This window comes from Arvicanthis niloticus, chromosome 9, assembly GCF_011762505.2.
Source record: "Arvicanthis niloticus isolate mArvNil1 chromosome 9, mArvNil1.pat.X, whole genome shotgun sequence".
In the NCBI taxonomy this organism is placed as follows: Eukaryota; Metazoa; Chordata; class Mammalia; order Rodentia; family Muridae; genus Arvicanthis; species Arvicanthis niloticus.
The window spans coordinates 51734573-51761800 of record NC_047666.1 but is presented as its reverse complement, the minus strand read 5'-3'; the positions used below and the strand labels follow the sequence as shown (position 1 = coordinate 51761800).

Sequence of the window (27228 nt, the reverse complement as noted above, 5' to 3'; positions counted from 1 at the left end):
GTTGGTTTTTTAAAAAGATTTATTTGCCTTGAAGTTTTTGTTTAATTAAATTAAATCAATCTATTTATTTGTTTTGTTTTTCAAGACAGGGTTTCTCTGTGTAGCCCTGGCTGTCCTGGAACTCACTCTGTAGACCAGGCTGGCCTCGAACTCAGAGATCCACATGCTTTGGCCTCTCTTATGCTGGGATTAAAAGCAAATGCTAACACGCCAAGACCTTTTTTTTTTTTTTTTTTTAGTTTCTGCCTTTGCTACTGAAATTGAACACTTAAATATTTGATGTTCCTATACTTGAGATCTTATACGTCATTTTTAATCAGGCTGGTCTTTTTCCTTCCTGACACAGTTGGGTTTTCTTTTAATATTTATTTATTATTTTATGTGTATGGGTGTTTTATCTGCATTGGTGTCTGAGAATTCAACTCCAGTACTCTGCAGGAGCAGCCAGTGCTCTTCACCACTGAGCCATCTCTCCAGCTCCTGGCACAGTAATTTCAAAATATAAGCAGTAGAAACACACTTCAAAATAAGAGGCAAAGACTAACAACTGGCTCCCTCCTAGAAAACAGCTGCTACTGCCAGAGTGTTATGTACTCTTCTAGAAGAACCATCCTACATACAAGCACCTGTGATATTTATTTTAACAATGATTTAGTATTTACAAAGTGACAAAAGAAATGTTACCCCTTATTCGGGACCTGTTAAACATGACCATAGGACATCTCAGCAGAGACTTTCCAGAGTCCAAAAGCACTGAAACTCAAGGTTTCAGAACAATTCCACTTACCTTTCAAAAAGAAACTGAGGCACTTTTTCAAATAACATTTTGATAATGGCAGGCTAAAAGAGAAAACGTGCACAGTCAGGAGATGGTATCGAAATATACAAGAGAAATACATTAGTTACCAGATCAAAATGGCAAGCAGGCTGTTGCTGCAGCATCAGGCCAGTAGCTGCGTGGTACTCCCTATAGGTACCGCAGTGCTGAAGAGCTCAGTACACTGGGTGTAACGGAGATGATTTCACAGAAGGCTTCCTGAGAGGTTTATAACAACAGTTGCCTCTAATTAAGACAGCACTGCACCTAACCATGAAGCATTAGACTGTGACTGAGAGGACTGAACAAAATACAAGTCAGCAAATTCCACTGTCAATTACCTCTGGGAAAAAAGAAAGCAGAGTGAGCAAAGAGGTGGTCATCATGGAGCTGTGATTTGTGGATATACCTCTTCTCAATGTATTTTTATGAAACTAGCTAAACCCGAGAATTATTTGATCAGTAGGTGGCTTTAGTACCTATTATAATAATCATTAAATGAAGATGTGAATTAGTCATACGTTTCTCCCACCAGAGCTTTGGAGGAAACATCTTAACTGATATGCTCTAAGAATGTTCACACAAATAAAACAAAAAAAGTAAAAAAGAAAGAAAAAAAATGTTCACACAGATAGTCTGTATTTTAATATAAATGCTTGAATATAAATACATCAATAATTTGCATTCCCAAATATTAAGGAAAATGAATCAGATACTAAAAATACTATTAAATATGGTAACTCTTAGTCTGAAATGCAAATTTTAAAAGATTATGTTCTCAAAGGAGGTCTACTCTTCGGATAAAAATGGAGCTCTCTGATATGAGTTAACTAAATTATAGGCATTATAGAAAAATAAGAGATTAAAATTACATGAAGAAGCTAAGGAAGAGGAAAAGGGAGGATCTGTGGGAAAGACACTTTTCACGCTACAGCTCAACTCTACACATTAAGACATGTCAAGGTACTGGCTGGAGAGAAGGCTCAGTGGTTATGTCACAATCTTCCAGAGGACTCAAGTCTGAGTCCCAGAGTCACATCCTCCAGTTCACAACTGCCTTTAGCTTCAGATCTAGTGCTCCAACACCTCTGGTCTCTGCAGGCACCTTCTCCGCCAGCACACACACCCCTACTCCTGCCAATTTTTTTAAAAAAGTGAGCTAGAAGAGAAAGCAGTAAAGAGACTCAAGTCACTAAGTGATGGAGCAGATGAAAATTTAACAGTAAGTACACACTTCTCAGAGCATGCAGACAGAGCTGTAAGGAAGAGGAACCAGGACTGGCAGGATGGCTCAGCTGTTCGGAATGTATACTGTTCTTACAGAGAACCCAAGTCTGATTTTCAGAATTCATATCTGGTAGCTGAAAACTGTGACTCCAGTTCCAAGGGATCTGATGCATCTGGTCTCTGTAGGCACCAGCATACTCGTGTAAAAACAATTTACAATATGTTTTTAAATAAACCAGAATCATATGCTGAAGAAATTAATAGGAGTGCCAGATCAACCAGCCTAATAACAAGTCAAAGACACAGACATGACTTAGAGAATGACCTCCTCAAGTGCTGTACAGAATTGTTGCCAGCTAAAACTCACCCCGCTCTGCTAGTTACCCCATTCACAACCATCACGCCCTCTGGGAAATGCTGCAGTCTCACCTGTAAAACGTCAATCCCCAGAAGTAGCTTGATCAGACTCTTGGAGTAAAACGTGCCCATGCTGTAAAACAGAGAGGCAGTTGGCTCCTATTTTGTTCATTTTGTCTGATGATCTTTTCTACATAAAATTGATTCAATATACAATCCTTCAAGATCATCTCAAAGCCAGGCTAGAAAGCAGAGGCCTTTAGTCCCTGCACTCAGAGGAGAAAAAAGTAGGCAGACCTCTATGCGTTTAAGGATAGCCTAGCTTGCACAGCGAATTCTAGTATAGGCAGGGCTGCAAAATTGAGACCATACTTCTAAATAGACAGACAGACAAAAGCATAGTCTTATTAGAAAAAAATCTGAACATGACAAGACAGCTCTTGGTAAGGAAGACACAGAGATGTGAATTCTTATCAGTACAGGTAAGACATGTTTCATAAAACATTCCAATTTTTGCCATCTAGCCTCAAATTAAATTAATTAGTTTTAAAGTTGCACTTAAACTCTGAGTAAATAAGAGTTAGAAACTATAAGCAAAATTGTAAAACAAGGAAAACTGCATTTCCTGTGTCCAGTCCAGCCACTGGCAGACTGAACTTCTGGAAGGCAGCTTCTTCTCCACACCTGGCTTCCTCATCCTGCAGGCGCTCACAAGGCAGCAGGCAGTTCCTGAGACTGTCACTGTCCTCAGTGTAGGACTCCAGGCCATTAACAAACTCTTCTATTACCTAAATAAGGAGATTGTACAACCAAGACGAAGGAAGGTAAGCTCTGAGGTTAAACATTCGTCACCAGCCCTCAGCTCTGTGCCGGGGAAGCAGATAAACATTCGTTACCAGCCCCTCAGCTCTGTGCCAGGGAAGCAGATAAACATTCGATACCAGCCCCTCAGCTCTGTGCCAGGGAAGCAGAAGCACCACAGAGAGAGTACGTACTTTGGGATAAGAAGGATGTTTCCTCAAGGCCTGAAAGAGCTTCCTTTGGAAGATTATCTGATCCACACCTATGAGGAAGGAAGAACAGCTTCTTTTCTACATGATGTGTAATCTCTACTACAGCCTCCTTCCTTAAAGACAGGCTTCACATCTGACAATGCCACTAATATTCTTTCTTCTTCTTTTCTTAAAAGTCTATTCATTTATCTATCTATTCATTATTTATATATACTATTTTCATGTGAAAGTTTGTGCAGAGGCTCTGTCCAGGAACTAAAGTTACAGACACATGGTGTGGCCTCTGAGAATCAAACTCTGTTCTTCTGAAGGAACAGTATATACTCTTAACCACTGAGCCATCTCTACATCCCTACTAAGAATATTTTCAGCCAAAACTTCTAAATCTAGAGTAAAACACTTAAACTGATAGATGTTAAGATACCAAGTGTTATAAAAATCACCCATGTTACTTGTTGATAGAAAGACAACTTATCTTACTCAGTTAAACAAAAAAGTATCTGTGCCCTAGAAACATGTCTCTAGCCTTATATGGCTTGCCATATTTTCTTCTGATACAGACCTACTTGCTTCCTGGGTGTCTACACACACACACACACACACACACACACACACACACACACACAGGACTACTAATAGTGTATTACTTTTTCTAGGAAAAGAATTAGAGGTTACTACCATGACATGTTTCTTACCAAGCCTTAAAATAATAAGATTATGATCATAAGTGCACTCTCTACAGAGCAAAGCTCTCTCTTCTGGATCCATGATCTGGTCCTGAGCACTTTCACTAAACTCAAAAACATATTTTGAATTTTACCTAGCTGATTTTGGTTCTCTCCGGTTTTAAGAGTAAGACCTGATGCCTTAAGAAGCCTTACAAAGACACTGCCATTGTCTTCAGCTTCATGAGAATCATGAGACTTCTTTGCCATCTTGGAAAGGGGTTGTTTCATGATTTCTGGAAAAACAAACAAACACAAAAATTTTAAGAATATGACCACAAAAATAATTAGAAGAGTGCAAAGGTTAAAGCGCAAACTAAATGTTCCGAGAGGCAATCTGATGTGTTCCTGAAGAATTATGCTGACTCTGTAGTAAAATGAACTGTCTTCAGTGGTAGTCAGCAACAGTGGCTTCCCCACAAACAAAACAGCCACCAAATAAAATAACATTCATTGAGTGAGGTTTCAGTAGAGAATATAAAATGTGCCTCTTGAGCAAAAATAACCATGGAAATAACCATTTCCACCTAAAGTCTAAAGTAGTGCCTGCCTCTCAAGCGTTCACTGCAATCACTGAGAAGCTTATTACAATGCACAATCTGGACTGCACACCAAAGCTACAGGCAAAATCTGAGAACACTCGCTAGATTCTCAAGTTCTGACAAATTTTTCTGGTAACAATCCTGACTTATACCAAATTTGAGAACAGATGATCTATCCACAGACCAGACAGAACAGAGCAGGCTCTGCACCACGTCCTTCAAGACTAAGCTCAGAAACAGAACAGGCTCCTCTGCACCACATCTTTCAGTAAACAGCTCAGGCAGGTTTCATCAATGCATAATGAACAACAACAAAACAAACAGAACAGGGACCTGAATCTGAAGAAGAAACCTACTTTTCTCCTTTCATGATATAATTCTGACTGTTTCTACTTAATCTAAATCAGAATGAGAAACTCAGTTTGCTCATTACTCATTAAGAGCACAAGGCCCAAGTCCCTCCGCATAAACTTTTCTCTCCCCTTTCCTTGTACTGTAGGTTGAGCCTAGGTATGCCAGGCAAGCACTTTACCAGCCAAGCCAGATCCCCAGCCCCTCAACATGCATCAGAAGTTGTTTTTCTTTTGATGATGGTATGTCCAAAGGATGAGCTTTCTATTTACCCATTTTCTGCTAGTTTTGCTTTTGTTTTGAGACAAGGTTTTGCTCTGCAGCCCTGCCAACCAGGAGCTCACTACACAGAGCACACTGGCCTGGAGCACAGATAGGCCTTCCCTTGCTTCCTGCATGTTCTGATTAAAAGTGTGTGCACCTCCGGGCGGTGGTGGCGCACGCCTTTAATCCCAGCACTTGGGAGGCAGAGGCAGGTGGATTTCTGAGTTCCAGGCCAGCCTGGTCTACAGAGTGAGTTCCAGGACAGCCAGGGCTACACAGAGAAACCCTGTCTCGGAAAACCAAAAAAAAAAAAAAAAAAAAAAAAATGTGTGCACCGTGCTTGACTTGTTTACCCATTTTCTAAATTACTGTTTTCAGTTTCAAATTTTTCTACCAATTTTTGGAATTCCTCACTAACTTTACTAAGAGACTAAAATTTCTTCTTCTAAATCAAGCTTTTCCTGCTTGGTTGCTGGTGTAGGCCTGTATCCCAGCTACTATGGAGGATAACACAAAAGCAGAGAAATTTCAAGGTGTTTGGGCTGTAAGATTCAGTTCAAGGTCAGAGTAGACAACTTAGTGGCAAAAATATAAAGCCAAAAAGGGGACTAGGGTAGCAGCTAGGTGGTAGAGCACTCACCTAGCATGTCTGAGGCCTTAGGGTCAAGCCCTAGTACTGAAGATGGAAACTAACAGGACAGCAATGGCATGGTAGCCTGTAATCCCAGTACTCAGGAAGTAAGTTTGAGGCCACGGGCTAAATGAGACCTTTTTGAAAAACAAAACCTACCAAGAAGGCTCCCAAACAAATGCAAAATGCAATTTAGACCTGTGCTGGTATGCATGCGTGGGTTCCTGCAAGTAGACCAGAGGTCAACATCAAGTGTTCCTCTAGAGAAATCCAACTAGATTTTTTTTTAAAAATTGTATTCTTTACTTAGATATCCATGTATTTCTAAAACATATGTAGACACATATGCTATGGCATGAGAATGAGGCCAGAGGGCAACTGTGGACACCACAGTTCTTTCATACCTGAACTCAGGCTGCCAGGCCTGCCTAGCAAGTGCCTTTACCAAGGTGAGCAAGCACAACATCCTCACCTTGATTTCTGAAACAAAGTCTTTAGCTGGGGCTCACTGAGTACACTGACTGACCAGCAAATCATAGAAATCCTGCTGACACCACCTACTCGCCTGAAGAATGAAAAATTATAAAAATCATTTTTATAGAATATATACATATATAGATGCCTTTTAAGTTCCTTTAGGGACATGGAAAATTTTCTCTGAAACAAGCCAGGCCAGTTCCAGGAACTGGCTGTAAGGAGTGAAAGTCATTCAGGTGGTAAAAACACAATGACAGGACTGTGGCTTTACAGCTAGTGAGAATAAATAGTTGATAAATGACAAGGTAGGGTAGTGACTTGGTGAAACCACATTTTTGAGAAAATGATTGTACTGGGTAATTTCCATGGCCATTAACCTTTTAGGGTGGGTTTCTTTGGAATGTATCACTATTCTCATGTTATGTATCCTTGGCAACCTCTTACCCCCTCCCCACTCCCCTGGTTTGTGGTTTTGCTCTTTAAAAGACCCCGGTACCCATCACTCAGGACCAAACCTTGCTTGCTCTTGCGAGAGAGCTTGGGGTTTGACCGCCGGCCTATTTCCCTAATAAACCTCTGCCGTTTGCATCCAGGTACAGTGTCTTGCGAGAGTTCTTGGGTGGCCACGATATCCCGAGGCTTGAGTAAGGGTCTCCCTAATTTGGGGGTCTTCAGCCACTGGAACTCAAATCGCCATTTTTACAGCAGTTCTAGGGATGACACTCAAGTCCTTACCCTTCCCTGGCTGAGCCATCTCACAGCCCCCTTTTCTGAACTCTTGGGATCTTTGTTAACTAAATTCTCACTATTTCTTTACTTGTGGCTTGCTTGTTTTGATATAACTTTTCTTTATATATCACTACCATAGCATTTACATGTAACTTTTTAGGAATAAAAGGAAACAAGTTACTATTTTTTTTTTCTTTTCTGTTTTTTGTTTTTGAGACAGGCTCTCTCTACGTAGCTCTGATTATCCTAGAGCTCACTATATAGACCAGGCTGGCCTCAAACCCACAGCAATCCTCCTCCTTCTGCTTCCCAAGTGCTAGGATTATAGGTGTGTCTCACTATGCCCAGACCACTTGCTTTTCAAAAGGATTTCTTATTTTTGTGTTCTACGTTCTAGATAATATTGATAATGTATAATAAATTTTATAAAGACTTATTTCTATTTTATGTGTATAAGTGTTTTCCTGCCTGAACTGTGAAAATAAAATTTGAAAGCAGCGTTGAAACATTCATGGTCAGCAAAGACCACCAACAATTTGTTAAATTTAGTCATAATAAAATATTAAGTCCCTACAGGGGCAGGGTGACCAAAAATAAAGGCATGCAAGGGCGTGCCCAGACAAGTCCAAACAAGCCCAAGTGAGTAATGGGCTATCTGGTGTTTACCTCTCTCTCCCTCCCTTTCTGGAAGGTCCTAGGTGCTGCAAGTTCTGCCAGTTCTGCAAGTTGCTGATGTTTGAAATATCCAATCATGTGTAGCCACACGAAAGTGCAACCAATCATATGTAACCGCGCCAAATTTTCCCACTCTCCCCAACCCCTACCGATAAATATCCCAAGTTTCCTGGGTCCGGGGTCGGAATCTCTATCTCCTGCGTGAGATATGTTCCGGCCCGAGGGTCATTAAACCTCCTCTGCAATTGCATCAAGATGGTTTCTCCTGTGTCTTTGGGTTCGTGCAGGTCCGGACTTGGGTGAGGGTCCTCGTTTGGGGGTCTTTCAGAACCTAACTGTACCACATGAATGTACAGTGTCTTCTGAGGTCAGAAGAGGGCATTGAATTCCCTGAAACTGAAGTTAAAGATGATTGTGGGGTGCCATGTGGGAATTGAAAATCAAACCTGGGTCCCCTGCAAGAGCAGAAAGTACTCTTAACCACTGCCTCATCCACATAGCTCTATAATAATTATTTTTATGAATGTGGAAAGTGAAGTTCAGAAGTTGTTCAAAAGCCCTAAGAGGCATTTGAGGTAGACACTCAATCCTTAATGTCCTAGGATCTCTGTGTTCTCTCCACGAATCCTTAACAGATGTCAGCACTTGAAAAGTCGGAGTTTTGGATCTTTTCCTGTCTCACGCATCTGTGATTCACATATAACAATGAAAGGTTAGATACTTACTGGAGGCATCTTCTGTCAGGGTTTCTTTGTCCCCAGAATCTAACCGACTTCTTTTGGAAACCATTTTGACCAATGTCTTCTACACTTATATTACCTAAAAGAACATCCAGGAATTGGAAATTTAGCTCGGTGATACACTGCTTACCTCAAACACTAAATGAACTAGCATAATTGGAGACTAGAAGTCCTTCCAAAACTGTTCTGTGTACAGGCAGAGGGTTGAGTCTTCACATTAGCACTTTCTAAACCTAAGTGCTGAACACATTTCTACTCCTACCACTGGCCAAGCTGCTCCTTTCACCAGGCTACTTCTCTGTTGCTAAACAAGAAAGCCCATAGCTCTTCATCTTAGACTCAAGACCATCACCTAACCTCACCCACCTGCTCTCTAACTGGTTACTTCAGCACCGTGTCAAGGATGGTACTAAGGACTAAGTTATAAAACAAGGCAATCATCAAACACTGCAAACAAGACAGACATCACTCTGGCTCTCAGGGAGGATACAGCATTACAAGGACTTAGTGTATTGAACTACATTTGTGTGACTGCAATCTAAGAAAAGCTCAGGGATCCAGTGAGAGCTTAGGAGCACAGTTAGTCCATCGTAGGTGAAGTGATGAAGAAAAGCGGGGACAATTTCCCTGAACATGTTTTCCTTTTCAACACCATAGCCTTGTGTATGCTAAGCAAGAGTTCTCCTGCCAGAGATAGTCATTTTTATTTTTAAAATATCTAAATTTTATGTGTATGCGTATTTGTCTGTGCATATAATTGTGGACCATGTGCACACCCAATGCCCACATAGGCCAGAAGAGAGTATTAGACACCCCCAGAAGTGAAGTTACAGATGGTTGTGAGCCACTGTGTGGGTGCTGGGGAACAAACCAAGGTCCTTTGCAGAGCAAGTGTTCTTAACCACTGAGTTATTTTTCTTGTACCTATTTATTTTTAAGACAGGGTCTCACCATGTAAATTGGACTGGCTGGTCTACATAGTTACCAGTTACATTCCAGGCCAGCTACAGATATACAGTGAGACCCTATCTCAATAACAAAGAAAGAAACAACCTTGTCTTAAGTGCTTAAATTATAATTCATATATCTCTCACATGCTAACTTGAGAAAGATACCATTATTACTCTCCTAATCAGGGGAAGGGTTGAGGTTCTAACTCTAAGAAGTCTGGTTCCAGAATCTACACTCTTTGTTTTATTCTTGGTTCTTAGACAGGGCCTCATGTATGCCAGAATCTGTGCTTTTTGTCTTATTTTTAACTTCTAGGGTCTTGTGTAGCCATCTGGTCTGGAACTCAAACATAGCCAATGGCGACTATCACCTGGCCCTCCTGCCTCCACCTCCTGAAAGCTAGGACTATGGGCTATTGCTATTATTATTGTTATTATTACTGGTCTTTTGCTTGCTTGTTTGAGACAGGGTTTCTCACTCTGAAGACCTGACTGACCTCGAAAGCCACCTGCCTCTGCCTCTCAAGTAAAGGCAACCAGCTCCTCTCTCTCTCTCTCTCTCTCTCTCTCTCTCTCTCTATATATATATATATATATATATATATATACATATATATGTATATATACATACATATGTGTGTGTGTATGTGTGTATTTTTTTTTTTACTATGTATACAATGTTCTATCTGCACATCAGAAGAGGACACCAGATCTCATTATAGGTGGTTATGAGTCACCATGTGGTTAAGGGGAATTAAACTCAGGTCCTTAGGAATAGCAGCCAGTGTTCTTAACCTCCGACCCATCTCTCCAGATTATGGCAACGGTTTCTATTAAGAGCTAACGTTCCAGGCCTGGAGAGACAGCTCCGGGATTAAGAGCGCTTACTGCTCTTGGAGAGGGATCAGGTTCAGTTCCCACTCAAACAAGCGGCTCAAAACTTCCTGTAACTCCAGGTCTAGGGGATTCTGCGCCCCTTCGGGTTCCTGTGTGCATGTGGTGCACATAAACACAGGAGGTCAAATCATACATACACATTAAATAAGTCTTACCAAGAAAAAGCCTCAAAAACTAAAAACAGGTTAAACTTTCTTATTATGCGTTACCTACAATATGTAATCACTGACAGCCACTGTTCAGAGGAAACACTCGAGCAAGTCAGGACCGTCTGACTTCGGAGAGATACCATCTCACTCCTAGGAAAGCCTAAAAAGCTACTAACCTGGGGGCCGCCAGTTGCTTCCCTTGGTTTTCGACTTTCCCGCTTGACCTAGGACGCTCTGACGCCATCGAAGCCACGCCGTGGCGTGACGTCAGTCTTCGGCGCCGGAAGTTGGCGACCTGGCGGCCCAGCTGGAAAGAGTGCGCGGAGAAAGCTAGGCTGTCCCAGATTCCACACCAGCCAGACTGAGGGGCGGGTGAAGGCCCCGAGCCGAAATCCGGGAGGAACCCAACTCCTCCCAATCCGCAGCCAACTCTCAGCGAAGATGGCGGGGCCCGAGCTACTGCTTGACTCCAACATCCGCCTCTGGGTGGTCTTGCCCATCGTTATCATCACTTTCTTCGTGGGCATGATCCGCCACTACGTGTCAATCCTACTGCAGAGCGATAAGAAGCTCACCCAGGAACAAGTGTCTGACAGGTCAGTACCCTCACCCTATCCTGCCGACCTCACTCCCGGGTGACCTTGGTCAAGAAAGTGCAGGGATTATATCACTTTAACTGAGTTTTCATCGCGCCCCTACTGGTATGGTAGGTTGACCTTGGCGGTTAGCTGTGTTTCACTTTTGTCTGTAAAATGGGAATAATATCAGTACCTACCTAGCAGAGAGAACAGGCATGTAGATTAGATGGTATCTAAAAGCCTTTAGCCCAGGGCCTGGCATGTACTGTTTAAGAAAACGTTCTTAATATTGTTAGGCTAGTGTCTAACCGTTATCTATAAACTATCCTGCTCCATTCCTTAATTAAGAGTACCCACTGAGAGGTAGATGCATTATTACCTTTAGTCCTGCTAACATCCAGTCAAGTGAGTTTCACAATCTAAATTCTACCAAACAACTGTAATGATCTGTTGAGATGCTAAGGTATAAAGTGCCTCCAAAGCCTCGAGACTGCCACAGAGTCTTTCGAGGAAATGTAATGGATCATTTCACCTGCCTAAACTGGAGGCCTCCTCTCCTCACTTGCCTTCTTACAGTGTTTTTCTATGGAGACAGAACTTTGACATAACTTCAGCCAATACAAACACATGCCACTTCACATTAAAATCAGTAACAGTTTTCAGTCACTTATTCTAATAATTTTCAGAGACTATCTGAAAAAAGTGCTTTGATTTCCTTGACATATCCAGATCACATAGGAATCACTTACTTTAACAAGAGTGTCAGTTTTAAAGGTTTCTGCAGAGAACAGTTTAAAAAAATTCATTTTATCATATTTAAAAGTTACTTTCGCAGGGCAGTGGTGGCACAGGCCTTTAATCCCAGCACTTGGGAGGCAGAGGCAGGTGGATTTCTGAGTTCAAGGCCAGCCTGGTCTACAGAGTGAGTTCCAGGACAGCCAGGGCTACACAGAGAAACCTTGTCTCAAAAAACCAAAAAAAAAAAAAAAAAAAAAAAAAAAACTTTCTTTTTGTGGCAAATAATACTGGATTTCCATTTGCTGGTGATTTAAAGATTGCCTTAAATTAAAAATACTTTTAAAAAAAAATATGTATTTATTTGATGTATGTGAGTACACTGTAGCTGTCTTCAGACACACCAGAAGAGGACATTAGATCCCATTTCAGATGGTTGTGAGCCACCATACAGGTTGCAGGGAATTGAACTCAGGACCTCTGGAAGAGCAGATAGTGCTCTTAATGGCTGAGCCATCTCTCCAGCTCTAAAACACTTCTTCAGCAGTGAGATTGTGATGTAACTCAGTTGGGTACAGTGCTTGCACAACTAGCTTTGAAGCCCTGGGTTCAGTTCCTTACCCTGGCATAAGCCAGATGTGGGATGTGGCAGTACAAGCCTATAATCTGGAGGTGGGAAGATCAGAAGCTCAAGCAAGCTACCTGTAGTCCAGAGGTCAGGCTGGTGTACATGAGGACCTGTCCCCAAAATACACAGCTTTGTCATTTTCTTTTTTCTTTTTAATGATTTATTTATTTTATGTATATGAGTACACTGTAGCTAGCTGTCTTAAGACACACCAGAAGAGGGCATCAGGTCCCATTACAGATGGTTGTGAGGTTGCTGGGAATTGAACTCAGAACCTCTGAAAGAGCAGTCAGTGCTCTTAACTGCTGAGCCATCTCTCCAGCCCAACTTTGTCATTTTCAATTGCCTTTTCTTATTTTTTTTTTGTCCTTCCTTATTATGCTGTTGATAATAATAATAATTAATAATAATAATAATAATAATAATAATAATAATAATCAGCCAGCTCTAAGCAGGTGTGGTAAAGACTTACATTCATTAATTCATTTAAAACCCAAAGCAACTCAATGTGGTAAATATTGTCCTCATTTTATAGAGACTGAGGCTTTAACAAGTTCCATAATACTAATAGATGATGATAGTTCAGGACTTTAAGCTAAGTCTTGTGGTTCCCAAGCCTAGGTTCTTTCTAGTCTCCAACAGTGGCCACTATGACTATTTTTGTGTGGCATTAGTTTCAGAGCTGACTAGAGACAGCTTCCTGAAGCAAACCTTAGGAAGTTAGGAAGTACAGACTTGAAAACTATAAAAGACTGGGAGTGGAGAAAACTCAAAACTAAATTTTATTTAGTTTTTAAAAATATCTATTTTTTGCCAGCATGGTGGTGCATGCCTTTTATCCCAGCACTCAGGAAGCAGAAGCAGGTAGATATGTAAGAGTTCCAGGACAACTAGAGCTACATAATAAGAGAGACCCTGTCTCAAAGAAAATGTATTTTTGTTTTGTTCTTTGTGATTGAGTGTTTGCCTGCACGTATGTATGTGTATGCACTGTGTGTGTAGTGACTGTGGAGGCCAGAAGAGGGTGATGATCCACTGGAGTTGGAGTTACAGATAACTAGTTGTGAGCTGCCATGTGGGAGCTAGGGACTGAAACAGGGTTCTCTGCAAGAACAGCCAGTGGGTTAGTTCCTCAGACATCGCTCCACCCTCATTCAGTTTCTGATTCCTATAAAATCATTCTCATTTTATCCTCACAATGAAGCATGTTATCCGAAACCCACTTTTATAACTAAAAGGAAAATCAGAGAAATTAAACAGCATTCCCAAAGTAATCAGGGTAGTGGAACATTGTATATTTATACTAACCCAGATTGATCGTAACTATATGGTGCAGTTTTCTGCCCTGGTTCACTCACCTTACAGTTTTAGAGTAATGTTTCTAAATGTCATCAGACCCTCAGCTCTTTGTGTTCCACAGATGAATTCACACTTGGTGCAGTATATATATAAGCAGGTTTGTTTGTGTTTAACTTTTACAAGGCAACACAGTGTTCGAGTTGTAATAATCAGAAATAAAGGAGATTTTTAGTAAGATGATTTGCATTTCATATTTGTGCACAGCTGTCTTACAAGATGTCATACGCATTCCTCTAGCTATAAAATCACAACTAGGACAGGTCAGTTGTGGTCTAAAGCAGATGAGGCAGTACTGTCTGTGAATGGTATACTAAATCTACACAGAACCAAGTTTGATTTTTTTTTTCCCCACCCTGGGTGCTGCCTGTTTATAAACTTAGTAAATATAAAGCCTGTGCTCCTTCCACACTGAAGTCAGGTTTGTGCCTTAGATAACTAGAACAGTTTAATGAGGTATACAGAAGTAGTATAGGACGTAGGACAAATCCGTGTTACATAACTGTACCTAGCTCCGAGAGTATCATAACGTCTCTGAATCTATGACAAGTAATATGCCATTTCTCTTCCACACTGTCATTATAACAATCAAAAATGTTCCAAATATGTCAAACAGGGTGTCTTATACCTAGAATCCAAGAGGGTGGGAAGCTTAGGTAGGATCACCATGAGTTTGAGGTCAACCTGGGCTATAGAGTAAGACCAATCCTCTCCCTTGAAATAGTCAGGGATAGTGGTACACACCTATAATCCCAGTACATGAGAGGATGAGGCAGGAGAATTGAGACTTCATGGCCAACCTGGGCTAAGTGAAGCACTGTTTCAAAAGAAACAAAAAGTTGCCCAGATTTCCATAAGGCCTCTAGAGGATGGCACTGTCCCTATAGAGAGTCACTGCTCTAGGGAACATGTCTAGTCATAATTGTTCCATCCCTAAGTGAGGTGTTTGGATCATGCCCGCTCTGACATGGTGTGACTTTACCCTACCAAAAACAACTGTTCTTGGGGCTGCTAAGTACATACTGCTCTTTCAGAGGATCTGAGTTCAGTTCCCAGCACCTGTGTTAGGCAGTTGACAACTGCCAATAATCTCAACTCCAGAGGATCTGATGCCCAATTTCAAGGGCACACAAAACATGCGTGTGTGTGTGTGTGTGTGTGTGTGTGTGTGTGTGTGTGTGTGTATCAAACTCAGAGAATATATTGACTCGTTAGAAAAGAAAACGAAAACAGATTCTTGAGGATTGGGTGAAATACACTGACTAAAAACTAAAGTCATGGGCAGTGAGAAGCTCAGCTGGTACCAGGCCCAACACTGAATTTAATACCTAGAACCTATGTGGTAGAATGAGAAAACAACTTCTGCAGGCTGTCCTCTGACCTCCAAATGTGCCCCATGATGTGTGTAGCACCCTATCCTAAATGTATATATGTTTTTTTAAAAACTAAAGTTTTGCTACATATAATGGTATGCACCATTAATTCCAGTATTCAGAAAGCTGAGCCATAAAGATCATATATTCAAGAGCAGTGTGGTGGCTCGAATAGGTGAGGCCCTCCGTAGACTCGAATATGAATGCTTGGCCCATAGAGAGCGGCACTATTAGGAGGAGTAGCCTGTTAGAGTAGGTATGGCCTTCTTGGAGGAAGAAGTTTATCACTAGGTAGTTGGGCTTTAAGGTCTGCTAATCTCAAGCTACACCCAGTGACCCAGTGTGGCACACAGTCTCCTTCTGCCTGTGGATCAAGATGTAGAACTGTTCGCTCCTCCAGCACCATGTCTGCCTGGACGTTGCCATGGTTATGATGGTAATAGGCTAAACCTCAAACTCTAAGCCAGCCCTAAGTAAATATTTTCCTTTATAAGTGTTGCCTTCATCATGGTACCTCTTCACAGTGATAAAACTCTAAGACAAGCAGCCTATAAAATTAAGGGGGAAAAAAAAAGCCAGCACTACATAGTGGATTTTTTCCTATTCTCAAAAAAATGTCTTTTAATTTCAAATTACCAAGGCTACCCAATACAAGGACTTACTCTTAGATATTTGTAGGAATTAAAATGCAAAACTAGTGTTTTCGTGTGTACTTTTTTTTTTAAAGATTTATTTATTTGATGTATGTGAGTACACTGATGCTGTCTTCAGACACACCAGAAGAGGGCATTGGATCCCATTACACATGGTTGAGAGCCACCATGTGGCTGCTGGGAATTGAACTCAGGACCTCTGGAAGAGCAGACAGTGCTTTTAACTGCTGAGCCGTCTCTCCAGGCTCTTGTGTGGAATTTTCACACTCAGGAACTTGGCTTTAGAACTTGAACATCAGGAGTACACAGGCTGAGTCACCCTGGCCTTGATCACCATCCTCAGCCTCAACTCCACAGACTTCCTAGTAGTAGTAGAGCTTAGCTGGGGTTTTGTTATCTGAGTGTCTGGGAAAGCCCTGACTTACCACATAGTGAAGAAGCCTACAGGTGGCAGCGCTGTGCCCCACACTCCGTGGAGGTACAAAACATGACAGTGGCAAGCTTCCGCTCTAATACAGTTTCAGTCCAAGTGATAAAACAGGCAAAAAGAAGACTAATAGACGCCACCAACTCTGCACCTAGGATGTGCCAGGTCTAGCAGTGAACACTTCAAATGAGATGAGAATGCCAGTGAGGTGGCTCAGTGGTTAAAGGCTGTGGTTACCAAGCCTGACCAATGACCTGAGCTTTATCCTGAGTATTCACATGGTAGCAAGAGAGACCTGACTCTTGCTAGTTGTCTTCTGACCTCCACACATGTAAGATGGCATGTGCACATGCACACACACACATTAAATAAATGTTAAAAATAAATTCATTGAGATGTAGACAGGCTTGGCTTAAATCCCTTCAATATTTTACTTCTTATAAGATCATGGCCTTAAATAGTGGGTCTCGCATTGCCTTGAATAGTCTGTTTTTGTCTGTTTGTTTGTTTGTTTGTCTTTAATGTGTATGAGTGTTTTGCCTGCATGTATGTAATGTGTACTACCTGTGTGCCTAGTGCCCTCAGAGTTCAGAAGAGGAGGTTGGAACTAGAACTGGAGTTACAGATGGTTGTAAGCCAACATGTGGGTGCTGGCAGCCACACCCAAGTCCTCTACAAGAGCCCAAAGTTCTCTAACCACAGAGCCCTTCATCTCTCCAGCACTTACTCTGTGTCTTGCCCACCTCTCCTTGCTATTTCTTCTCGTGTATGGCCTGTCCTTAGCCAGCGTGTTGATTTTTGTTACAGCTGGCTTCCAAGGACACCAGGCACACAGGTGGTATACAGATATACATTCAGGCAAAACATGCATACGCATAAAATAAAACAATGAAAGATTCCTACTTGACCTCCATTCTTAGTAGAGATTCCTCTTGGACAGCATCCTCTGTCATACACTCCCATAATGCCACCTAGTTCTCTCGGATGTGATGCTTCAGTTTCACATTTGTTCCTGTAGTTAGGATTATCTTTTTAAGGTAATATGTCATGTAGCTCAGGCTGTCCTCAAACTTGCTATATCCTGAAGGATGCTGCCACCTCCACAGGGCCGGGACTAGAGTGGTGTGCTATCTATCAGACTGTGTTTATTTGTTGAATTTCTTTCTTTAAACAACATGGGAAATTTACATTTTCATCATTGTTTTTGGCACTAACATGATGTCTGGCAGTTAGAAGTTTAAGAAATATGTGTGCAGTAAAAGCCTGAATCTGTGCTTGGACAGATTGTGAATGGCAGTTTAAGGAATTAACATGACTTGCCTACAATCACAGTTTATAACTCATAGAAGCCCAGGCACATTGGGACACTTTACTCCCAGTATTTGGAAGGTAGAAGCAGGCAGATTTCTGTGAGTTCGAGGCCAGCCAGGGCTTCATAGTGAGACTGTATAAAAGCAGAGACAGGATCTGAAGGACAAATGATTATGCAACTCTCCAAATTTTTAACATTTTTATTACTAGTTTATGTGTATAGGTGTTTTGCTTGCCTGTATGTCTGTGTACTGTGTACATGCAGTGCCCGAGGAGTCCATAAAAGAACACTGGATTCCCTGGAACTAGAGTTAGAGTTGTGAGCTGCCACGTGGGTGCTAGGATTTCAACTCAGGACCTCTGGAAGAGCAGTCAGAGTGCTTAGCAATGAGCCATCTCTGCAGCCCCAAGCCTCCAAGTTCTTACTCTCTGTCTGAACTTGCTTTTCACGGAATAGTCTTGGTACAGAGTCCATTCATAGAGTGTCTGTAGCCAGCACCCAGAGAACAGAACATATCACACATCTCTTCTGTAGACCTGTGTAAAGCAGACAGCTGTGAACTATCACGGAGCTGAGAGGAGGGAAAGCAGGTGGAGTTCTTGGGAAGAGTTTATGTGGAAGATGAGCTCAAGGAAGGAACTGAGGCGGGTGGGGTAGAACTGGCAGAAGAGGCTGGCAGCTGGGCGTGTGGAAGGTGGCCAGCCGACCCCGCTGGCTCTGACTGCTTGCAGCATGTGGCTTTGGCTGAGCAGAAATGAGAAAGCTGAGCGTGGCTTTCTTGTATCATTTCTGCCTACAGTTTTCTCACTTCTCGAGATTCCCCTCTCCCTCCATTAAACAACTTTTGAAAACCTAGGGAAAAGTATGGTATTTTTAACTCTGTTGCCTATTATTTGCTCTAAAAATCACCAATAATGTATTCAGTAACTGTTGAAGAGTTAGAAGGAAGTTGGTCTGGGCCCTGGATGGAATTTCTCTCTGTTATCTGTCAGGTAACAGCCGTCCTGAGGCCTGTCCTCATTTCTCTGAGTGAATGAAGAAGTTCCTCTTTTGCCCTCAACTTCCTCCCACTCCTGCCTCCAAATCTCAGAACACCATCCAGCTACTCTTTCCTTGCAAGGAGAGTTCCTTTGTGTCTCACGTCGAATCCAGAAAGGCCAAGTGCAATGTCCCCGATTGCCTTCCTCAGAAACCTTTATTTGTTCAGAGCCCAGTCACTCTGGAAGACTACCCTTGTGAGAACCTGAGTGCCAAGTTGAATATGTTTCATTGACTTTTAGGGGTTTTGGAAAGTTCCCATGCCAAGCTATTACCAAACAGTTCCTCTCTTATGTCTAAATGGGCCTTCTACTTTACTCGTTTTCTTCTTGTTTCACATTTTAACATCTCTTTGTCTTGTGTTTTTCAGTCAGGTCCTAATTCGAAGCAGAGTCCTCAGGGAAAATGGAAAATACATTCCCAAGCAGGTACTCACTGATCTTTTATTTAAAAGCTCCACCATTCACCTGTAAGGGCAGTAAAAACCTAAATGTTTTTTACAAGAGGACGCCAGAGAAAACTGGAGGTGGCCATCCAGTTATTAAGCTGCAGCCTGGTGGTGATTGCAGTCACTTGCCCTCACCCTTTGTAGGAAATTGTTTTTAAATGTGACTCAGCTAAAGTGTCAGATGGGCTGCCAAGGAGCCTGACAGCTCAGAGGGTAGAAGTGTATTCCAAGGGCCTTTAGTCAGTTCCCTGGGGGATGATTTGGCAATTTACTATGTCACAGCACTTGTATTTTAAAAAAGGTTTTCTTTTTTCTACTAGTCTTTCTTAACACGAAAATATTACTTCAACAACCCAGAGGATGGATTTTTCAAAAAAACAAAAAGGAAGGTTGTGCCACCTTCCCCTATGACAGGTATGTTTATTCAACATAGGTGGTTAAGCATTAAGTTCCAGGAGATAGTCATGTAGAAGATTTAGAAACTATCTAAATCTCTGGGGTATGGGGGAGTGTTGCTTTTTTGAGGCCTCTCGCAGTGTCCAGGATGGAAGCCAAGGCCTCATACATGCTAGGTGAGTCCTCCCCACTTAGGTGCTTCCCCATCCCCTAATATAGGAGTGCTTGGAAGTGGGGCCCTCTTTTTCCAATAAATGCACAAATCCTAGTTTATTGAACTCTTTGTTCGTGCTAGATCATTGCTGGAAGAGAGTGCCTTACGTCTTGTCCCCGAATGAAGGGCAGTTACCCTTTGCTTGCCCACACCAGCATACAGTTCGTGACCTAACTGATGTTTGATTCCTGTCATTCCTGTTTTGTGAAAAGTGACTATGTAAAGTGGACCAAAGCAGTGTGTTGTTCTGTGTTGACTTCTCTTTCCAGTCTCTTCCTTCTAGGTGAGATAGTCAATCTTTCTGATCCATACAGAAGGTTCTAGTGTTTATACTTAGGAGCAACAAAATGTCAGTGTACATGTGAAAGAGATAATCACCTCACTACACTAGTCCAGGGGATGCAATCAAAGGAAAATGTCCTTAGTCTGTTAAAGCAAAGATTAAAGGTGTCCAAAGCCATGATTGTTAAGGCCTTGTTATGTCTTGAAACTCTACCTCCACCCCACCTCCCCCAAAAGAATTACTCTTTAGAGACACATAAATAAGAGATTGGTCTGTTACCTATTACAAGGTAGTTAGCAGCAACACTCCCTGGTAGAAATGGTTGAGAATGAAAATATTGAGAGATATAGGACTGGAAAGGTGACTCACTCTTAAAAGCACTTGCAGAGGACCCAGGTTCAGATCTCAGCTCCCACATGACAGATCACAACTGTCTATAATTCCAGTTCCAGGGACTCTGATGTATATATGTGTATGTGTGTGTGTGTGTGTGTGTGTGTGTGTGTGTATGTATATATACATATACAGGAGTATGTATATATACATACACACACACACACAGGCAAAACAACCACATGCTTTTTTTAATATTTAAAAAATACATTATACATATATTGAGAGAATGGTACCATGACAATGTGAAAATGTCATCAAAAGTTATTTTTTCTTTTTTGATACTGAGAACTGCTCTACAGCCTCCTCCATGGTAAGCAGTGCGCTGCCCCTGAGCTACATTGTCAGTCTTTCTTCATAAAATTATTAATTTCCAAAAACAGATTGAGAGGTAGAAAGATATGCAACAGAGAATTCAAAGGATTTCGGGAGAGGGTGGAGAGGAATTGTCTGCATCTTACATTCTGAGATCATTTGAACTCGTACAGTAAACCTGATGGCTGGCCCGCTATGCTGGCACATGCCTTTCACCCCGCAGTCAGAAAGCAGTGACAGGCAGACCTCTGTTAGCCAAGACCAGCTGAGCTACACAATAAGCCTCTAGCTCTAAAAACAACTGTCTGACTTAAATTTGTGAAGGGTCTCTGCTAACAAAAGGAAACCTGGCGTTTTCTTCTGTGTTTGTCTCAGACCCCACCATGCTCACAGACATGATGAAAGGGAATGTCACGAATGTCCTCCCAATGATTCTTATCGGCGGATGGATCAACATGACGTTCTCAGGCTTTGTCACAAGTAAGTTTCAGGTCTAGGAGACCTCCCACTTCCTTCACCCAGGTCCTTTTCCCAGTGCTACTGAGAACCTAATGTCACCTTACAGGTATGTTTTCTTATGAAATAACATTTTTTTTTCTTCTGAGACAGAGTTTCTCTGTGTAGCCCTGGCTGTCCTGGAACTCACTCTGTAGACCAGGCTGGCCTCAGACTCAGAAATCCACCTGCCTCTGCCTCCCAAGTGCTGGGATTAAAGGCGTGCGCCACCACTGTCCGGCGAAATAACATTTTTTGAACAAAAACCTTGAGTTCCAGTCTGATTCAGTTCCCAGTGTAGATGCTTTGTAACTAACAGTGATACAGGAGTAGCTGAGGCTTTAATGCACGCTTCTCCCAAACGTCAGGTCATGGTTCATCCTGAGTACCTGCTTCCCCCATAGTTGAGACACTGAAACCCCTCAGGAAAATCAAAGCAGAGTGACATTTTGGCTATTCTGTTCTCTAGAGGCTGCCACAAATTTCCTTTTGAAAATCATTTTCCAGAAGCCAGTGGTACAGAGTTCCCACCTCCTCTGGGAAAGAGTGTGTGTGTTCACACTTCAGCTGGCTCAGATACCTGCTAGGAACTTTCTTGAAGCAAAAACATGGTGTTTTCTCCTTGCCTACAGCTAAGGTCCCGTTTCCGTTGACGCTTCGCTTCAAGCCTATGCTTCAGCAAGGAATAGAGCTGCTCACACTAGATGCGTCCTGGTAAGCGTGTTGTCTAAAGAGACCACTGGCCTCACAGAGCTCTAGTTTTTGTTTCACTAGAATGAGGTTGTTTGAGTTTAAGAAAATTTTCCTCTTTCTTCTTGCTTTCTTCCTTTCTTAAATGAAAGCTCTGTTTGAAATGCCACTGCTAGACTTAAACGGTTTTATGGGAGTCTTGCCAAAAGGTCTGTCAGCCTCTCCCTAGATCTTAGAATGCGGGAGTGAAGGTATTGAGCATCAGCCTGCCCCGGGAAAATGGAAAGGTCAAGTAGCCTGGCAAAGCAGAGCTTAGTAATGCCCTGAAGCTTATGAGAATGGAGTGTTTGTCAGCTCTCAGTTACTGAGACACTGAGAGCATCGCCTTGTAAAGAAGAGAGATGTATTTTGGCTCGCCATTTTGGAGGCTCAGGTCATGACCCTGTAACCTCATTGTTGTGGATCTGTGATGCAGGAGAGTGTCACAGTGGCATGTAATGAAGGTGAGTGCTCACCTTAGGATCGGAACACAAAAGAGAAAGATGAAGTGTCCAGACTCCTACAATCTCCTCCAAGAATATCCCATCTGCCACCCCGTGACCTCAAACTGCCCACTAATCTCCTAAAGGCTCCCCCCTTCCATTAGTACCACAGACTGGGGCCCAGGCCTTTAATACATGAGCTTGCTTATTTGCTTCTTTTGCTTTTTGTGAGACAGGGTCTCTCTACATAGTCCTGGCTGTCTTGGAACTCATTATGTGGACCAGGCTGGTCTGGAAATCACAGCAGTCTAACTGCCTCTGCTCTGCCTTCCGAATGATGGAATTAAAGGCATATGCCACCATGTTAGGCTAACACATGGGCTTTTTAAAAGAACATTCCAGATTCAAATTATAGAAATGTTTGTACTATCATTTTCCTTAGTTCCGGTATTTTCCATGTGTTGCCTTATCCCCCCAGCAACCCTGTGAAGACTGCAAAAGTAACTGGTGGTCCACACACGGCTTTTCCATAACCACCTGTTTTCCATAAGTACACACACCTGTTTCCACTCCAATGACTTTTAGCAGAGTACAAAGTCAGAATCTAAAAACCCTCTCTGGAAACACTGGTCTGATACCCACAGTACATAACATTGACTCCTGTGGTCCTTCCAGACTGTTCTGTCTGTGGCTTCTCAAGGACTGGCCTGAAACAAACTCAGACAAGAAGAGGAGGGCCTAGTGGCAATTTGGACTCCTCTGGTTTAAGCAGAGCCATCTGGCTGTGTGAGCCCGGGGCAGAGAAAATGCCTCAGCCCACTCTGTGTGAGAAGGAAAGCTACACATGAGCTATGGGACTCCATAAAAACTGTCCCTGCCAGGCTCACTGGGCTAAGCATAAAGGCCAGAGTTGGAGAAAAGCTTATCTTTTCTCAGCATTTGGACAGGTATGTATCCCACATATGTGGGCGAACAGAGGGGAAACAGGCAACATTCCAGTGGAGCTGCGGTGCTTGCTTCAGCAGCACACATCAGAATAACTGGTGTGGACAGATCATCGGCAGTGTGGGACCAGTGTACCTACTTACAGTCTTCTACAGAAGCCAGAGCAGACCTAGTCAAGTGTGGCTCTTCCCGAGTGGGTAGCATTCTTCACCCACCCTTTGGTTTCTATACACGTAAGCACATTTATGGCTTCCCAGGTTAGGCGGTGAGATAAAGGCTACACGATCAAGTTTCAAATCTGTTCGGTAGATGTCACCCTCAGCATTGCAAATGCTTCCCAAAAGTCATGCCCGGTCTCTCCGCTCAGTAGGGAACACACCAACACTCCTAGAGAATGGGGTTCAGAGTGGACAGCCTCTTCCAGTGTCCACCCACTGTGGCATGTGTCAGAAGACAGCCGTCCTGTGTTACTGTGTTCATGTCCTCTGTGGTTGTGCCTTGATTCTCACATACAGTGAGCAGCTGTGGGTGGTGCAGATGTGAGCACTGTTCATCTCCCTGATAACCCACCCCACTCTCCCGTTGCTTTGCTAGGGTGAGTTCTGCATCCTGGTACTTCCTCAATGTGTTTGGGCTCCGGAGCATTTACTCTCTAATCCTGGGCCAAGATAATGGTAAGAAGCAGGGTGGGCTGGTGAGCAGCCACTTCCTGTTAGGGTGGGGTGGGCAGCTGCTTCCTGTTGTTGGTTAGCATGGCCCCACATAGTGCTTTGGTCCAGGAGTCTCTGAGAATGGTCTTAACAGTTGCAAAGCTCAGACTGAACATGGGCATTTCTCCCGGCAGTCATGGAGCAGCACCTGGTTGCTCAGTGTCTGACACTTTTGTGTGAGGACCCAGCATCCATTAGGCCTGTGAACCTGAAGCCTAAGGAAGGCCCTGGCTAGATCAGTCGCTGTATCCAGCGGACTCCTCACCAGTGCTAGACTTGGCTCTTGTTCACCGATGAGGACCTTGGCTACTCTTCACTACGATTGCTCTTCTATACAGTAGGGTCTTAATAGGTACCTCATGGGGTTAAGAGCAGATAAAGGATAAAGCAGTGAAATAATACCTGGGCGCATAGCCTTGTTCAGTAATTAGTGTCTAGTGTTATATTGATATTCAAAATAAAGTTTGGAGCACTTTAGTTTTGTCTGTGTCCCCCCTATAATCACTCCCATTTTCCTGGACTTTCCCAGAATCACATATGGGGCTGACCAGGCCAGTCAGATGTCCAATTCTCAAACCCACCACCAAGCAGCTATAAGTCATGCGTGCTCTCCCATAAGGGTGCTGGGTGGTGTGGAGCCTTGGTACTCACTGGGCCTGTCTTCTGCTGCAGCCGCTGACCAGTCACGAATGATGCAGGAGCAGATGACAGGAGCAGCGATGGCCATGCCTGCGGACACCAACAAAGCTTTCAAGGTACATGCCCGAGACCATTCAGGACTGCAGGGGTATCTCGGACTTACAGCAGTCTGATGAGATATGCTGTCCTGCCCCAGGACATAAATGATCCCCTTGTCCATTGTGTCCACACTGTGTGTGATCTGCACCTCATGGCAGTTGAGAGAGAGAAACCATATCCCAGTACTTCCATTACAGTATACTCTTGTTCTAGTTTTGAAAATATGTTTTTAATTTTGCCGCATGTTTTTGTGCCTGAAATTATGTATATATGTGGACCACATGCATGCAGGTGCTTGGAGAAGTCAGAAGAGGTATTGCACACTCTGAGACTTGAGTTATAGGTGGCTTTGAGCTGCCACGTAGGTGCTAGGAGCTGAACCCAGGTCCTCTACAAGAGCAAAAGTGCTCTTAGCTGCAGAGCCACCCCTCCAGCACCTCTGTATAATGCTTATACAGCAAAATCTCACTTGATTTTTTTTTTATGATTAAAATAAAAATAAAAGTAAAAATAAAAAGGAAGTTCCTCATTCTGGTTCATAGGAATATAGAAAGATCTCTTAGAAGTCAGCTAAGTCTGCAGTGCACACCATTAATCCAGCACTCAGGAGACAGAAACAGGCGATTGTCTGTGTATTCAAGGCCAGCCTGGTGTACAGAGCAGGTTTCAGACCAGCCAGCCCTACATAGTAAGACCCTGTCTTAAAATCATCACCATCATTATCTGATGGACCGGCTGTGGTGGTGCATGCCCATAATCCCTGCCCTTAAGAGGCTGAGGCTTGAGGACTCTGAGTTTGAGGCCAGCCTGTACTACATGAGACCTTACCTCAAAAAACAGGACAAAACAACAAAATTTTAAAACATGGACATAAAATTCAAACATGTCTTTGTGACCTTTTCTTGGACAGTTTTGGTTTAGTTTGAGGGTTGGGTTTTTTGTTTGTTTGTTGTTGTTTTTTTTTTTTTTTTTTATTTATATATGTGGGTATTTTATATATGTCTGTGTGTATGTCTTAACTGCTGAGCCCTCTCTATGGTTTTTGGCTTATTGAGACAGTCTCCTGCCTCTGCTTTTCAAGTGCTGGGATTGTAGGCATATTCCACAATGCCTGGCCTTAGTGAGCTTTTAAATATTGTTTATGAGTGTCCATATATCTGGGAGGCATGTGGACATCTCTCTGCCTCACATGACGCTGTGAGCTCAAGACACAGAACAGCCTTGTTTAGCTGCTGCTCGGAGAGGTAGTCACTCCATGCTGTCCCCAGCTGTCAGCTTAGTGGCAAGCGTCCCTCTCAGCCCTATGTTCTCTTCCTGTGCAGACAGAGTGGGAAGCTTTGGAACTGACAGATCACCAGTGGGCGCTCGATGATGTGGAAGAAGAACTCATGGCCAGGGACCTCCACTTTGAAGGCATGTTCAAAAAGGAACTGCAGACGTCCATATTCTAACCACATGCGGGGTCAGCTGTGTCCGGAACTTGCAGTAGCACTTAACCTTGTAACTTCCGTGGAGCTGGAGCCTCTGAGAATAAAAAGGAGGGTGCAGGGGCTGGCGGGTGCACAGTGAGGCTCGTTCTTATCTGAGCTGGGTTCCCCTTTGTATTGGAAACTAGAGGAAAAGGAGTTGTGGGTAACTGCTGTCTTAAAGTTTGTGATTGGTCCTTCAGGTGACTCTAGTGAGGATGTCAGAGAAAGGGGAGACCCCATGCTACTGAGAATAGCTCAACCCTTAGCAAAAACTCTGTGCTTGGAAAGAGCATTGTCAGTTATAGCAGTTACTATGTTGGGTCAGTCTGACTTCCAGCCACAGTAAACTCCTATTTTCTTAGGATCCAAACACCCTGCATTTTACCTTTAATTTCTTGTTTGTATTTTTAAACTTTCTTTACACATATAATATACATTTTCTCTACCACAATTTTGACACTATGGCTGAGCAGCATAGAGCTCCCTGCACTGTTCACTTGAGCCTACAGAATGACGCAGAGAGCTGGTGTGGCCCAACATTGCTGAAATAAACTCTTTGTAGAGTGGATCCCCAGGACTGGGGCAGATTCAGCAAACTTTTCATATCTCTTCATATTTAGTCCAGTGAAAACAGGTGACCCTGAGGCACAGCCAGACTCTCAAGTGCCTTTGGGCTCATCAGAGACAGGTTACATATACAAGTTCTTGATTGGAACTTGAGAAAATATCAACTCTATTGGCCAGTCAATGGTGCTGTACTGCAAATGGCTACTCACTTGAATGAATGACCTCATCCCAGCTCCTCTGGGCAGGAGAGAACTTACCACTGTTGGGGCGAGAGGGCAGTTTCTGATGGATATAAAGATCAAGGTGCCCAGGAGTCCTCTGACCAGGGAAGTGACAGGTTGCCATTTCTGTACCAAGAGGTGGGTGTGATTGCATGTTAAGCACTGTAGCCAAGAAGAAGCGACTCTTGACTCTTAATTAAACAGCCCTGTTTTCTCTT

General features: G+C 42.9%; 2 protein-coding genes across 3 annotated transcripts in view; one reads left to right on the top strand and one right to left on the bottom strand.

Annotated features, from left to right (window-relative positions):
- Fancd2 (FA complementation group D2) overlaps positions 1–10856 on the bottom strand; it is a 62968-nt gene extending 52112 nt beyond the window's left edge. For both annotated transcript variants that reach the window (XM_076940270.1, XM_076940271.1), the window contains exons 1-7: positions 10721–10856; positions 8534–8627; positions 4235–4375; positions 3397–3464; positions 3086–3189; positions 2474–2534; positions 788–840 (exon numbers count right to left, since the gene is read on the bottom strand). In XM_076940270.1, coding sequence (XP_076796385.1) covers positions 788–840; positions 2474–2534; positions 3086–3189; positions 3397–3464; positions 4235–4375; positions 8534–8597 — 491 coding nt within the window. In that variant the 5' untranslated portion in view covers positions 8598–8627; positions 10721–10856. The remainder of the gene's footprint in view (positions 1–787; positions 841–2473; positions 2535–3085; positions 3190–3396; positions 3465–4234; positions 4376–8533; positions 8628–10720) is intronic.
- Emc3 (ER membrane protein complex subunit 3) lies at positions 10815–27228 on the top strand. Its single transcript, XM_034512011.3, has 8 exons — positions 10815–11140; positions 19015–19072; positions 19413–19506; positions 21069–21173; positions 21821–21902; positions 23900–23979; positions 24688–24770; positions 26076–27228. Exons 1-8 carry the CDS (start codon positions 10986–10988, stop codon positions 26202–26204), a joined length of 786 nt encoding a protein of 261 aa, XP_034367902.1. The 5' UTR covers positions 10815–10985; the 3' UTR covers positions 26205–27228.

What these genes read in the sequence shown, in the direction of transcription:
- Emc3 (XM_034512011.3), top strand. Translation starts at nt 10,986, where the DNA reads ATGGCGGGGCCCGAGCTACTGCTTGACTCCAACATCCGCCTCTGGGTG. An exon ending in CAGGAACAAGTGTCTGACAG is followed by an intron (nt 11,141 to 19,014) that starts GTCAGTACCCTC and finishes TGTGTTTTTCAG; the next exon opens with TCAGGTCCTAATTCGAAGCA. An exon ending in GTTCTCAGGCTTTGTCACAA is followed by an intron (nt 21,174 to 21,820) that starts GTAAGTTTCAGG and finishes CCTTGCCTACAG; the next exon opens with CTAAGGTCCCGTTTCCGTTG.